We start from the raw sequence: 16,294 nt of genomic DNA on the forward strand, positions 1-16,294 counted from the left end.
GTTCACTAAAGAAAGAAATCACTAGGGTTTTTTTGGTCAAAGAAAGTACACCTTGGAATTTTTCTAGAGAAATGTATTTTGATAGTTAATTTATGTCCCGAGCACTGAACACTGAGAGTATTCTAGTGTATAATAAGTAGCTAATATGGTGTGCCTAGAGTGTGTATCGTGGATTTAATTTAAAGATTTAGGTCTATTGAGAAAATTCTGTCTTAATAAAACACAATTAGTGGTGTTATTAAAAAGCATGTTAGGGATTAGAGGGCTTGAAGAACGACATAGTAGAGCATTATGTCATTGTTGCCTGCCAACAGAATGAAATACCTGCACGTAGGTGTCACTGGAAATGTTAGGTCTTGTTGGGGGATGGGGGGCAGAACTGTAGAACTGTTGCAGTGTGGTAATTTTATAATACTGACTGTTACAAGGTTTGATATGTAGACTTGCACATAAATAACATTTTATCTTAACTTTTTGAATTCTAAAGAACAAATGAGTCTAATAAAAGCACTTTAAGTTAAAAGGCGATTTATAAAGTTAATTTCCCTAAGTGATCTTTAAGAGACTTGTTTTTGTTTCTTTGAGATGCTTTTCATTTTGTCATTATTTTATACTTAAATACCTTTCTGATTAGGGTTTTTTTTTAAGTTCAAATAAATCACAGAAATTGTTTTGAAAAATTTTTTCATATGATATGCGCCTGTGCTGAAGGTGGAGCTTGGCTTATGTTGTCTTGAATATAATTGATGTAAAATATTAATATTTCAGCCATAAAGCGCCTAAGAGGTTTAACAACCATTGGTGTGTTCTTGGAATAGCATATTAATGGTTTTAATAAGATAACTTTATTCTTGCTGGAAAAAATGCAAGGCTAAAAATCACAAAAGAGATTCTTGATTTTAGGTTAAAACTGCCTAATTCCTTCCTTAGATTACACTGAGAAGTTTCCTTAACTACTGTTTGTTCTAGAAACTGGAACAGCTCAATCAATATCCAGACTTTAACAACTACCTGATTTTTGTTCTTACAAAATTAAAATCTGAAGGTAAGTAGGGTTTGTGTTGGTAACTACTTAAAAGTTTCTTACACTTCAAATTTTGTCTTTGAAATGTGTTAAAATATACGAAGAGTTACTTATTTCAAAGGATTTCACTTTGTAGTAACCACTTGCTTTAAACATGTGGAATGAAAGAGTTACTATCACTCTAAGCATTTGGATGCTTAAAGAGCATTCAGTTGTTAATTGGGTGTTTTTGTAATAAATTCACTCATTCTTTGCAAATGAAAAGAATGTTGCAAAGTCTACTTTGGTGTTTTGCTTCAGTCCTTTTACATGAATGTCATAGAGGTTGACTTCTTCTAATACACAGATTGAATGCAGAATTTGCTAAATAACTGACTATATGTGTGATCATATTTGTATGATTAAAAGTTCATATAACCAAAATGAAAAGTCATGTATAATCCCATCACTCAGACAATTGTTAATCTCTTAATTTTATACTCCTTTATATGGCTATGTACTGTTTTAAATTTTAACCAGAAAAAGGATCATTCTATTTATAGACTCCTGTAACTTTTTTAAACCTTCTAACAGTATACATGAAACTTTTTCATTAACTATTCTACAACAGGTTTTTTTTGTTTTTTTGTTTTGCGGTATGCGGGCCTCTCTCACTGTTGTGGCCTCTCCCGTTGTGGAGCACAGGCTCTGGACTCACAGGCTCAGTGACCATGGCTCACGGGCCCAGCCACTCTGCGGCACGTGGTATCTTCCCGGACCAGGGCACAAACCCGTGTCCCCTGCATCGGCAGGTGGGCTCTCAACCACTGCGCCACCAGGGAAGCTCTCTACAACAGTTTTAAATTGCCCCTATAACAGCCTGATTTTTAAATGAAACGGTCATTTGATTGTTTCTAATACAAATAATGTGTCCATCTCTACTTTATTCATTTTACAAATATTTATTGAGCACCTCTTCTTTGCCAGGCAGTTTGCTCACTCAGGGGCAATAAACTGAACAAAATAAATGAGAATCTACCCTCGTGGCGCTTACATTGTAGTGACAGGTGTTCTTCGTAGAGTTAATTTGAGTATTCCCTTCCTGGAACATTGTCAGGTGCCCAGATCGCACTCAGGTATTTTTTGAGCAACTGACTGGCCTCTAAATGAAAGCACTATACCCTTTCAGAAGCCATAGTGCAGTTAGTAAAAACTACTACACTTGGAGTTGAGAAATAAGTCTTAGACTCTGACACTCATTTCACCTCTCTTGCTTTTTTCAGCTATAAAATGCCTGTGTTAGCCTACCAGACCGTCCATAAGGTTTCAACTCCACTAGCGAGTAGGTTAACGGCCTTAAAATCTCACTAATCTTGTATTTATTCAGATTTTAATAATTCATGCACAATATAATGATTTATTTTGAATTATTTTCAAATTTTCTAGTTAATTTTAGGGATTTTAATTTGTGATTGAAGCATGTAAGAGAAACTTTTTTTTTTTTTCCTTTGTGGTACGTGGGCCTCTCAGTGTTGTGGCCTCTCCCATTGCGGAGTACAGGCTCCGGACGCGCAGGCCCAGCGGCCATGGCTCACGGGCCCAGCCACTCTGTGGCATGTGGGATCTTCCCAGACCGGGGCACGAACCCGTGTCCCCTGCATCGGCAGGCGGACTCTCAACCACTGCGCCACCAGGGAAGCCCAAGAGAAACTTTTTAAATTTCTAAATTTAAATTTTAAGAAACTAGAAAGTCCTTCAACATATCTTTACATTCAGCAATTAATATTCCTAGTTTGATAAATATACCTTAATGTGATGTGTTATTTTTTAACATAGAAATTTTATTTTTCCCACATCGTAGTTGTAATCAGATAATTCTATAAGGACTTAAAGATTTAATAAATGAATTTTTCTAAACTATATTGTTTAACTTGAAAATTTTAAGTTTGTTTTCACCAAGTCATCTATTCTGTCATGTCCTCATCCTGAATTCCAAATATTAAGATAGGTATAATATTATACTTTCTTAAAACTTTCTTGGGCTATGAGGATACATCAGAAGTATTTTTAAAAGCAGACAAACTTACAATTCAAATAGCAGCAAGAGAGGTTGGGTGTGTAACTGCCTCCCAAAAGACCTATTAATTACAAAACCACAAAATGTTGGAAAGGATTTTATGTAATACTTGGTATTTCTTCCTGTGTTTATTCATTTGGGACACAAGTTTTCTATATCTAGTTTTCTATTTAAAAAAATTAGCATTGTGGCCATTCATATTAGAGAAGGAACATAAGTAAATTCTTGAAATGAAAATGCTTATTTATTGAGGAACCTTTTTGCCATTCCTCATGTGAATTTGTTTACACTGAATCATGGAGTAAAATTTTAGGTGTGGAGAGACCTCAGTGATCAGGTCATCTACTTCCCTCACTTTACAGATGAGAATTGAGACCTAGTAGTCTTTTGAAAAAGAGGACGTGGTTAATTTTTGGCTCTTCTAAATGAATTTGGGACTGGGGATATTTTTAATTAAAATAAGTATTTTGATATAAAATATTTTATGTTTTTAATTTTAAATCATTTCACCTCGTAATTTTTATTTTTTTTATTTTTTACTTTTTTTGCGGTACGAGGGCCTCTCACTTGTGGCCTCTCCCGTTGCGGAGCGCAGGCCCAGCGGCCATGGCTCACGGGCCTAGCCACTCCGCAGCATGTGGGATCTTCCCAGACCGGGGCTCGAACCCGTGTCCCCTGCATCGGCAGGCGGACTCTCAGCCACTGCACCACCAGGGAAGCCCGCACCTCGTGATTTTTTTAAAACTTCATCTTGTAATCTTAATTGTAAAAATGATATAGTGTATTTCTTATAAACAAATACACATGCCATTTAAAATTACATGACTGAATTATTAATGGCTGACTTAAGAAAAAAGCTTATTGCTCGAGGAAGTTAAATTTATAAAGTTAAATAAATCTTTTCATTTATTTTATGGAAGTTTTAAACTTTCAAGAGAATTTAGAAGTGTTTTTGTTTCATTATAAGTTACTGATTGAATGATGGTAATTGAAACCAGGAAGAAATTTTTAGAAGGTGACATAAAAAGCTCGTAGGCTATATTGCTGTGATGGCTTGAATGGGGTTTATATGCAAAGAAACACTATCTTTTTGCCTCCCCCTGTCCTGTACCCCTGAAGATTTCAATGCCAATCAGACTTTGAGAGCATACTACTAACTAGAACAAGCTTGGGTAGTTTTATTTTTTAATAAAGTATGTAAAACAGTAGTGCTGAAACAGCATATTGTGTTCAATACACCACCTGTTCATGTCTTCCAGCCCTTTGAGGAGGGTGATCCTGTACCGTGCATCAAGTGTAGGCTCTGGAGCCAGACTCCTAAGGTTGATGTTTTGGCTTCCCCACTTCGTAGCCTTGTGTGACTTTTGGCAAAGGCCTCAGTTTCCTTGTTTGTGCAGTGGAGATGATAATTCCTGTCTCATGAGGTGGTGAGGATTAAATGCGAACTACTTGGAAAGCACTTAGCAGTGTTTAGTACCTAATAAACATTCAGAAAATGTTAACTGTTGCTAATGTTGCTGATGAGGCCAATTGTTAAAGCATTGGTTATATTCTAATATTAAATTGGTCTTGGAAAATTTCTTAGTACTATCTACGGATTAAACTTCTTTTACATAGATTGTATTTTTTAAAAACTTCTGGAAATTTAAATATTGTTTTACTCCCCACCCCACCCCTTTTTTTTAGCTCAGAGGCAAGTGAAAAACATGATATAAATGAACGGCAGTTATTTGTATGTGAAGGTGATCCCATATGTTCTTTGTCCACTTAATTTTTTAATAGGATATCTTTAGTGACTAATACTTTCAGATCTGTAATTTGATGTTTATATCAGGTTCCAATAAAGCTTGAGTACATTGGCCATATATAAACTAAATTAACTCTTAAATTAAATCAGTGGTTCTCAACCAGGTGCAGTTTTGTGTGTGTGTGTGTGCGCGCGCGCGCGTGTGTGTCCCCACTGCCCAATGAGACATTTGACATTACCTGGAAACATTTTTGCTTGTCACAACTTGCTTGTCACAATACTGGCACCTATGGCCGTGATACTGCTAAACATCTTACAGTGCACAGGACAGCCCTCCTCAACAAAGAATTACCTTGCCCAAAATGTCAATAGTGCCAAGGTTGAGAAACCCTGAACTATAAATCATGGAGCTAATCCTTGGATAATCATTTATGGTATTTTTTTTTCCTGGTTATAGCAAATTAATGAAATGTTACAATCAGTTTCTGAATACATTTTTAAAGTTACCGTTCTTGGTATATTTTGAAATGAAAGCTACTTTAAAACTCAGTGCTGTTGTTATTTTGTCACAGATGAACCCACAAGATCATTGAGTGGTCTAATTTTGAAGAATAACGTGAAAGCACACTTTCAGAACTTCCCAAATGGTGTAACAGACTTTATTAAGAGTGAATGTTTAAACAATATCGGTGACTCCTCTCCTTTGATTAGAGCTACTGTAGGTAAGTAATCTGTTACAAATTTGCTTGTCCTGTTTGTCACTGGGTTGGTTTCTGATATGACAGACCATTTCCATAGGAATTTTTATCGTCCATTTCATGTTGAATTGTGATGGGGAAAATTTTTCAATACTGCTTTTGAAATAATGTTACTAAAAGCTCTCTTAATCCAGTGAGACCAGGTTCTAGACTAGTAGTTGCTTAATCAAAGTTGGTTACAGTGGGGCATTAACAAGTGATATTAATCTAGAACTACTATTTCTTCTGTGGGTTCCTTAATTATGTCTTCCTTGTGTCATACATGGGGTATAATTTCCAGTTTCACTTTCTTTTACATGTGAAGAAAAACTTCTTTGTAAAACATCTTCCGTGTAGGACCTTCGATTTTCACTATATCCCCCCCCCCCGTTTTTAATTCATATTTGCCTTGTCTGTACCTAATTACAGTAATTTTTGAGTCTTTTCAGTGTTCAACTTGTTTTCAGTGAAAGAACAACTTTCTACCATTTTATGAAAGACTGTGTTAAAATGCTTAGTTTATAGTAACTGGAATAAGTAGGTTTGGGAGCCAATACAACTGACTGTGGGTAAGCACACACATCATCTGGTAGAAGCAGAAATAGACATGTACCGCAGAATAGCCCACCAATGGGTAGATTCCATATGCCATGGGGTTTCAGCAGCTATGTTTTACAAGGACCTGGAAAGCTTCTGTTAATCTGGCAGGTTGGTTAAATGGAATTCAGTTAAGAACCTCCATAATGAGTCAGTCATTTTCATTAAAAGTTATTTGCTTTTGTATATTTTGTCTCATGGTAGGTTTGAAAAGTACCCAGTTCATCTCTTACTCAAAAAGCAGAGGCTCTGTAACTTCCCTCCAAATATTAAACATTGCCATTATTAACACTGATTTTAAATAGGATAGATAGAGGGCATTTATAATTTGAGGAAAGGGTCTCCCTAGGGTATTCTCATGGACCCTCATATACTCCTGATTTTCTACCAGACTCTTGACAGTGGTAAAATGGATGGTGTACCAGTGTATACCAGTCTTTTAAAACTTTTTTTAATCTTAGCAGTACATACGGTAAATCTTGCCAGGGAAGTGTGTTGGGAAGGACCACATTTCAGTGACTGTGTGGTAATCCATTAGAGAGGTGTAAAATTGTTTCTCCTTGTTAAAGAATGTATGGTTTGTAATTTTATTATTTCAGTGAACATCCTTTTATGTATTTCATACACAGGTGAGAAAGTTTCTATAGAATTCATTCGTAGAAGTGGTATTACTGGGTCAGAGTGTGTGTTTTAAACATTTAAAATTTTAATAGGTATTACCAAGCACATCAGTTTTCACTCCCATCTTTGTTGAGTCCGCTGAGAATTACAATTTTTCACTTTTTGCAACTGTGTTGTCATTAGAATATTTTTTGAGAGTGGATGAGATTATATGGGTCAAATTAATTTGAATTTGTCAGTCTGTCAACATTCTTTAATATTCTCTCAGCAGAAGTCATGAATGTCAGCAGACTCTTAGTACCGAGTTTTAGTTTGTGTTTAATTTTTATTATTGCTTGTTTTAAGACATGTTTGGTTTCCTTTAGGCAGATCCAGAAATTTCTCTTGCCCTCAATTCTTTCATGTCTTAACTTCAGGAAAGAATACATGGCAAGAAGGAACAGATCTATTAGTCTCGCTGCTTTTTGATCTTACCAGAAGGCCACTTAATTGAACGGGTTATATCTTAAAAATGCTATCATTTTAAGACCCTTACCATATAATTTAATTTTTTTAGTGGAGAATAAATCTTGGCTAACAACTTTACTCTTTACATTTTTTAACTCTTTACCATTGGGAGCAGCCTTCTCAAAACTAACAACGGAAAACTCAAAGAGAATTTATATACACAGACAGTAGAATTTGCTGTTCAATAATAATTATTGAGTATTTACTATATGCCTGGCATTTTGTGTGCCTATCTCACTGAATTCTCAAAATAACTATGAAGAGAGAACTTTTTCTCTTCTTTTAAGTTTTTTTTACAGAGTAGTATTTTGAATTACATATTATTTGCCTACTGTTTATACTCTTAATTAAGGTGCTAAAAGATCTGTAATCACCAGGCATATTACATTATGTTACTAATATTAAATTTACTAAGGCAGAGAAAAATACACAAAATTTTTGTGTTACATACATATTTCTGTATTTGCATGATCCTTAGCTATTACAGCTAAGCCACACAACACAGTTGAAATAATCCATTCAGAGTGACATGATCAGTCAGCCTGTGCCACTAGCCTCCATGATCCAAGATCACTTTGCCAGTGATTCATCCTTGGAATGTTCTGGGCTAATGGCTCATCTACTTTCTCTCTCTCTGCCTTGAGTCATGTCTTTGATCCCAGGTTAAGTCAGAGAGCTGTTATCTCTTTTATGTGTTTTTATTTGAATCTAACAGACTCATACTCATCACCCAGTGATAAGTGCTGCTAATAACATTTTGGTGTATTTCTTTCTACTCTTTTGTATATAATTTTTATAAAATAGGGGTAATTTTAAATAGTAGAACTATTCTTGGTATTGTTGGAGAAGAGCAGGTTGTAGTCTTTTGTACAGGTACTTGTTAAAAATACAAAGAGGGTGAAGTGTTGGCAAGCAAGATTAGAAATGGATCTGATTTATGTTGGGGTTTCCACAGATGTACTGTGGTGATACAGTGATCCTTGGTGAACGTTACTGTTGACATGGTTTGCAAGTCGTACACTGATTTGGAACATTTAAACTGTGTGTGTGTGTGTGTGTGTGCACGTGCAAACGTGAGCACTCACATTGGCTTGTGGTGGTTCACAAGGCAGTATCTAACATAATGCAGTCAGATTTCCTAAAGGGATGTGTTTTCTTTACAAGGTATTTTGATTACAACTATAGCCTCCAAGGGAGAATTGCAGAATTGGCCTGACCTCTTACCAAAACTCTGTAGCCTGTTGGATTCTGAAGATTACAACACTTGTGAGGTAAGGATTTTTGCTTCATGTATAATTTTTCTTTTCTATTTTTCTTTTCATGTCTATTAGTAATATTGAGAAAAAATAATTCCTCTGAAACATGTAACTTCAAAACTTAGAAGCCTAAAGTTACCTTTTTGTTTTATGTTAGTGATCGTGTATCTTACTGTTTAAAGGCCGTTAAGTTATAAAACCTCTTTACTGTATTTCCTACAAAGAAATATCTTCTGTTTTTTGTATTTTAAAACTATTCTTGGGTGTGTGTATATGTAATCAGCAGAGCAATTGTCAAGCTTAATCAGGTGAAGTCGTATTTTTTGAAGATGGACTTAATTAAATTTACCCAATTCCCAGACTGTGGGTACATTTTCAGTGTCTCTAAGTTGTTTTTGTGCCTCTTGTTGTATGGTATGTCTGAGGTATATGTAGTATAGTTGGTTTTTGGTTTTTGGTTTTTTTTGTGGTATGCAGGCCTCTCACTGTTGTGGCCTCTCCCATTACGGAGCACAGGCTCCGGACGCGCAGGCTCAGCGGCCCAGCCGCTCCATGGCATGTGGGATCTTCCCGGACCGGGGTACGAACCCGTGTCCCCTGCATCGGCAGGTGGACTCTCAACCACTGCGCCACCAGGGAAGCCCTGTAGTATAGTTTTAATTATATATTAATTATAGTTTCTTGTTTGCCATTGATCAAATCAGTAGCAACCTTTCCATTTGGGGAGATGAAAGGGAATCTGTATGGATTTGTTTTCCTATAATTTCTCACTTAATGAGTACCTTAACCATCTCTTTCATTAGCAGGCTTCCAGTTTGGATAGAAATCTGTTTTAAATAGAAATCATTTTAGGTGTTTTGCCTCTCTTAAGGCAGTGATTTATCTCCCTCTCAAAAAAGAGCAAGGCTTGGAGGCAAGGCAGGTACAAAAATAACCTAATAAAAAGGAATCAGGTGGTCTTTTTGACTTAACATTTTGTTGCCAGATCCGACTTGGGGAAGAGAGGACCAGGGAGAGGGAGAGCTAGCAAACAGGAGTCTTAAAAAGTCACTCTTCTCCCTCCCTCAAAGAAAAAGAAAGCAATCTTGCTTTCTCATATATACATTTTCTAGTAATGCCTTGGAAGTTTACAGAAAAACTAAAATAATAATATTTAGCCATCAGGTAACAGTTGATTAAAATTTAAATAGTGCTTTGGTATAATGATAACATAAAAGGAAGCCAAAATTTTAAGCAAGCACTTTCCAAGAATAAAAAGTTTAAACTGATAATCATGAAATTGTGGAGCTACTAAGTCATACAGTATTCTTAAATTAACCTGTAGTATAGAGAATAAGTCCCAAGGTGCTGCTGATAGAATTATAAGCAGAGTAAATTAGGTGGTTGAGGTAACTGGTAGGTTAGATATTAATATACAGGAGCTCTGTAGGTAAGCCACTTGGTTGTAAAGTGGTTGTAGGGGAAATTGCAAAATTGAATTGCCTGCCCTTTTAACAACTTTTGTCAATGAATGGTTTACATATAAATAATTTTTTGATGATAATTAAGACCTCCTTTTGTGCTTCAAAAAGAGAAGTGGTACAATGGTTAAATGCACTTATACGGAAACATAGAGTTTTACATTGTTTTAACAAACTGGTATTTAATAAGAGAAAAATTAGTGTTGATGTAAAATTGGCAAGAATACTTCAGAAGTTAAGTTTTTAAATTAGATGATATTATTTACAGTCCCTGACGATCAAAATTCTAATTCTAAGACATTTAATGCTAAAATTAAAATGTACCATTATATTTAAACTGAGGTTTTAAATGACTCGGTGGTATAATAAATTTCTCTTATAGCTGATGATTAAATATGGATTTTATGATGCAGGTTTTATGCAGACTGGGAACATGAATCCATACAAATTAGTTAATATTCCTCAATTTGCTTTTAAAATGGCTTCATTTTTAATTCTCATCATTGAAATGTCTTTTACAGGGAGCATTTGGTGCCCTTCAGAAGATTTGTGAAGATTCTGCTGAGATTTTAGACAGTGATGTTTTAGATCGTCCTCTCAACATCATGATTCCTAAATTTTTACAGTTCTTCAAGCACAGTAGTCCAAAAATAAGGTATCTATATAGCCAATCTTAAATTAATTTATAAACTCTGATACGAACCTGACCACTCCCTTATTTTGCACTACCTAGTATTTTTGCGATCGGCAGAAGATAACTGGCTGTTCCATAGAGGTGGACTTGATAATTAAAATCTACTCCTAATGACAGTCTGTGAAATGTCACTCTGCTGAAATTTTCGTTGACTATGACACTTCTCCATCATCTGCATGGTTAATTACATTTATAATGGTTAACAGGCACGCTTTTAAAGTCCTTTGTGTGAGGCTGAAATTCAGTGTGTTGCGGAGCTTGTCGGGGTTGACACATACTGTGGAAAAATGGCGAGCATAAGGGGTTAGGTAGTGATTCACAGGTGTGTTATACAGCACATTCTTTGTCACAGGCAGCAGTTGTGCAGGAACCCTGATCAAAGTAAAGAAGCAAGGCTTTCTGAACGATCAAAGCCAAGATCACTTAAGAGGGAACAACAGTACAAAGTCCCTGGAGTTAGGAAGAAACCTTTTAGAGTGACAGAAGAAAACGATTTTGTAGCACAGTAGGAAATGGAGCTAGAGGGGTAGGGAGTAGCACATTACAGGGGATGTTTACGCCAGTAATCGTCACGCTGTGACCCGTGTGGCCAAACTCAGGCGTGACATATGAGCTACAAATGATTTCATAGTTTAAAAGGTTGAAGTGGGCGGGTGGGTAATAAAGCTGCCACAGAGGTCTTATGTGGCCCACAAAGCTTAAAATATTTACCTTTTGACGTTTGTCAGGAAAAGTAGATTCCTACTGGAGCAATCTGAACAAGGATATTATGTGATCTTATTTATGTGTGTCAAACAGGTAGTGGGGTTTTGCATAATGGAAATTGGGAAACCAGTTATAGAGCCTGTTGGCATAGTCCTGATGGGAGATTATGGTTTGGACTAGAGGAGAAGTGGAGGTAGTAAGTGATTAGATTATGGGTATATTTTTAACAGTAGTGCCATTAAGAATTGCTATGGGATTAGATTAGGTATGTCAGAACACATAGGCTGTAGAACAGTCCACATTTTCAGTTTCAGAAGGAATGCATACCCATTACTTTAAGATCTAAAATAATAAGTTCCCATTATGTCCCCATCCAACCTCCCACTCTTGAGAGCGAACATGTCCTTCCAGACGCTTTTCCACTTTCTTAGTAGCATTAACATATTGCTCTAGAACCTGCATTTTTCACTTAACATGGAAAGAATGTGAAGGATATGTTTAATACATAGAGAATTTTGACTCATTCTTTTTAGGGTGTGTGTGCGCACGCATGGCCGTACATACACTGTAATATTTTTATGGAGGAACGTTTAAATTCTTGCCAGTCTTCTGTAAATGGAACAGAGCTTCAATGAGTGTATTTTGAATTTTGTTTCTAGGTCTCATGCTGTTGCCTGTGTCAATCAGTTTATCATCAGTAGAACTCAAGCTCTGATGTTGCACATTGATTCCTTTATTGAGGTAAGATTTGTCCTCCGCCCACCCCACCTTATTTTTGAGGAGGTTATGTAGTTTTATTTTATAAATACGATAATCTATAATTATGAGCTGTCAATATTTAAATTATTTCTGATAGTATTAAAATTGGGTACAGTCTAAACTTTGTGATTCTCGTTAACTGAAAATAAAAGTACTTTTCCTCTCACTGAGTTTTCTACTTGTGCAAACATTGATTATGGTATGTCTGTGTTTAATATCTTGATTATAAAAATTTCTACCTTAATATACTGTTCAAATTGCATATGGAAATTAAACCTCCCACCTCATTTGTGATATTAGAAACATGAAGAGGTTGAATAAACACAATTTGATAAAGAATCTGAAGGTATAAATTAAAAGGATAGTACTTCTATTTTTCCACTGGTTTTCAGTGTAAAATGAGAAGTTTCAGGGGGGAAAATTGGCTGTTAAAGCTCAGCGAGCATTTCTAATGGTACTTTTTAACTTTTTGATAAAAGCAGAAAGACAACAGGACATAGTTTTTTGTCCATTGAACCCTAAGCAGTAGAATTTCTTTTCAGAACTTCTGCTTGATAACAGCGATGGTGAAAGGATTATTAAAGTTCCTTAAGCACTTCACTTTTATTTTCATCAAATGAAATTTAAATAGTCTTTTCCTTTTCAGCTCTTCTTTAAAAAAAAAGTCCTTCAGAGACCATATTGCTGGTATTCCTGTTGGGAAATTACAAGAAAGAAGGGGGGGAAATTATGTCTTTTTTTTTCTCATCACTTAAATTGACAAGCTTCTTCTAAACATCTTTTACCAGTAGACTACAAGTAGTGGCCATTAGAGTCCTCAAGCCATTTGAAAATTGAAATGAAAACATGCATCTTAAATACATTTTACTGAATACCTACTGTGACTCAGGCACTGTGCTTGGTGCTAAGGATACATAAAGAAATTTTATGCTTCAAGGTGTTTTCAGTCTAGTTTGGTATAGAGGGTAGTGGACAGTATTAGAAGTCTGGAGTAAGCCTGCCTGTGTTCAAATCCCAGCTCCACAGCTTAGTAGCTTGTTAACCTTGGGCACCTTATTTAACTGGTATTTTCAGTTTTTATAAAATCCAGCTAATAATAGACTTACCTTGTTGGATTGTTAAAAAAGGTATTGGCTAAAAATAAATTGGAACAGTGCCTGCTACAAAGTAAGCACTCCACATGGTAGCTACTGCTATTATTTTTAGAAGCAGTAGTAGTTTTTATTGTAATTATAATAGTATTCCCTCTTAGTGTTCTTCTCTCATGGCTTATTAAAGAGAACAGTAATAGACATACCAGCATCTTATACAGAAATATAATTTAGAATAAAATAAATTCTTTCTGAAAATAAAAATTCCACAGGGCCATCCATACTCAGCAAGTGGAACAAGAACGTTTCCTGACATTTAATGATATTTTCCAGTAGTGTTAAATACCATATTAACACTTCTGTGCTACTTGGTAATCCAGTAAGATTCACTCAGTTCTTCATCCTCTAAGAGTAGTAAACCTCCAGAGGAGGCGCCTGACACATGGTAGGCTCTCAGTAACTATTTGCTAAATCAATAACTGGTTAGTTTTCTTCAGTCACCAGTGTTTTTATCGGGGGCTGAAATCATGCCTGCTACGTGTGCTGGTACTGATGAAAAGTGTATTGGTTACTAATACTTGGCTATAACATACCTTGGCAAAGCTGGGTATTCATACTTAAGACAACATCAAATTTCACGAAGGATTTATATGAGCAGCACCTGCTGGAAAAACTGTATTCTTTCTGACCATGTAAAATTAAAAGAGCAACTACAGAGTTTTGAAAGCCTCAGAAGTAGAGGCAGGACTTGGAGAAATGACAGTTTTTAAAATGCTACAACAGTAGTTCACATATTGTCACATTTGATATTTAAATTTTTCCATTGTCTTACCCATTTCTTGTAGTACGATTTCAGGTTCGTCTCTTTGGAGATGTTTCTGTGGTCCTGGGAAGAGACAATGGGACACATTGGATTTTACTTAATTATTTTAATCATCTTTTTACTGCTTTCAGTATGTGTGTGTAAATAAAATAAAGTAAAACCTCAGGAGTGAGATAGAGAAGGCTTAATTGTTTTTTCCTCTGACATCTCCACTTGAACCTCTGCAAGAGACAGCTTTTTCTAGTGGAGGCTTGTTGGTATAATGAAATGAGTGTGGACTCACCCATGATTTCGTGAAAACCAAATTCAGATTCCCCCACTTGCTAGCAAGTTATATAACGTCTAAACTTGTAAAATTGAGTAGCAGCATCTTAGAGTTGAGAAGGTTAATTGAAACAGTGTTGTTGATTCACACTTTTTTTTAAAACCTTGTAGAGAAACTTAACAGCATAAGATCGACTGCTACTATTACTATTTTTTCAGTAGTTGACTCAGTGAATGACAACAGTTTAGGGTCACATTGTTGGAAACTCAGTATATATTTCCCAATTGTTGGTGCTTTTATAGAATGTATGCCTACTAAGAATCAGTGTTGGTAGGAATAATCTCTTAACAGACGGTAATTTTGAAGGGTAAATCAAACTGTATTTTAATGATTATCTCTAATTCTGGGTGATCTGGGTGAATGCTCCTATGTCCTAATGACATGGTTTTATTCTCATAAACTAAAGATTACTTCAAGATGCAACCACTCATACTCTGAAAAATGGCTTTAGATCATTTACCAAAATCATAGTTTTTGGCAGTTATCATCCTGCATCTGTCTTATTTTATAATCTAATGCTATGAAGTATTAGTAGGGCCAGTTAATTCATAAGCCTTTATTTGTACAGTATCTTCTTAGGGTTTCTTTAAGTGTTGCCACCTTGCAGATTATTGGTTATTATGTATAAACCTTTCTAGTATGTTGGAATACTTAACTAGAAGAAAATATTTCTTGTGCAATAGAATCTCTTTGCATTGGCTGGTGATGAAGAACCAGAGGTACGGAAAAATGTGTGCCGGGCACTTGTGATGTTGCTTGAAGTTCGAATGGATCGCCTGCTTCCTCACATGCATAATATAGTTGAGGTAATACAAGCAATTTAAAGGCTTTCTCCTCATCTTCCCCTCAAGAAAAATCTTGGGCACAAAACGTATAGTGTGAAACCACTGTCTTCCAATTTATTTGTCACATTTGTTGGGGGTGGGACTATAAAAATTAGTTAGATCATCTTAAAGCTAAAAATTATCTTTATGGCGATTTTTCTCTCATGAGGTATAAGATGTTATAGAGGGGAACGTTGTTTAAAGGAGTAGATAGCTTTTAACCAGTGTAACTAGGAAATATTTAGATTTGTATTTATTAGATATGGGTTAGGCCAATAAAACTGTAGTACTTAAAAGAGTTTGTTTTTGACCCATTAACTGGTAAATTGATCTGATCAACTTGATTTATGGTAACAGTGGTAACAATTTCTGAATAGAAAATACGTAACCATTATAGTGAGTTCTAGCAGACCATTTAGATTTTAAAAGGCTCTCTTTCAGTCCTTATGTGATTAAAATAATTTTACTAGGATATTGTAATTACGTTGAGCACAGATAGTTGTAATTAAAGGAAGGAATACATGATAACATATTATTAGGACAAAGTAATTTGTTGGGCAATACTCATTATTGCTAGTCATACCTAGTTTTCGTATTGCTGAATATAGTTGTACTTAAAGGATGGCATCTAAGACTGGTTAGAAGAAGGCTGGCATTCATGATGTTCAGTAACTCCTTTTCTAAAACATTAGGAAAGATAGTTGTGGTGATAAGGATATGTAGCAGCAAAAGATGGGGATACATGACCTTCTCTCTGATAAAGATATTCTCTCTGTAAAGTGTTCAGAAGAAACAGGTGGGGTTGGTTGAGAGTTTAGTGAGAGTTTGGGGTTAACCAGAAAGTTGAGAAAGACATTTAATCATTTGCCACGTCACAGCTGGGGGGCCTAATTTACAAGGCTACAGTTCTTTCTTCAACAATACCCAGCATAGTAGTAGGACATGGTAGGGGCTAGCCTGTCACAGCAGGTGTGTTGCTGTATTTTGTCGTGTGAGATGTTTCATTCAAGAATTCATCACTTGACCCCAGATTCAGTCCCAGGTACATTGGGAATTCATGCCTTTGAT

General features: G+C 35.7%; 1 protein-coding gene across 1 annotated transcript in view; it reads left to right on the forward strand.

The window, feature by feature from the left end:
- Positions 1-16,294, forward strand: part of TNPO1 (transportin 1) — a 91,793-nt gene that overhangs the window by 36,283 nt on the left and 39,216 nt on the right. Inside the window, exons 3-8 of the mRNA XM_081232595.1 lie at positions 970-1,045; positions 5,400-5,549; positions 8,454-8,560; positions 10,527-10,660; positions 12,064-12,145; positions 15,086-15,208. Of these exons, the coding sequence (XP_081088721.1) occupies positions 970-1,045; positions 5,400-5,549; positions 8,454-8,560; positions 10,527-10,660; positions 12,064-12,145; positions 15,086-15,208 (672 nt within the window). The remainder of the gene's footprint in view (positions 1-969; positions 1,046-5,399; positions 5,550-8,453; positions 8,561-10,526; positions 10,661-12,063; positions 12,146-15,085; positions 15,209-16,294) is intronic.

The sequence above is a fragment of the Mesoplodon bidens genome (genome assembly GCF_964165515.1).
Source record: "Mesoplodon bidens genome assembly, chromosome: 4".
Lineage (NCBI taxonomy): Eukaryota > Metazoa > Chordata > Mammalia > Artiodactyla > Ziphiidae > Mesoplodon > Mesoplodon bidens.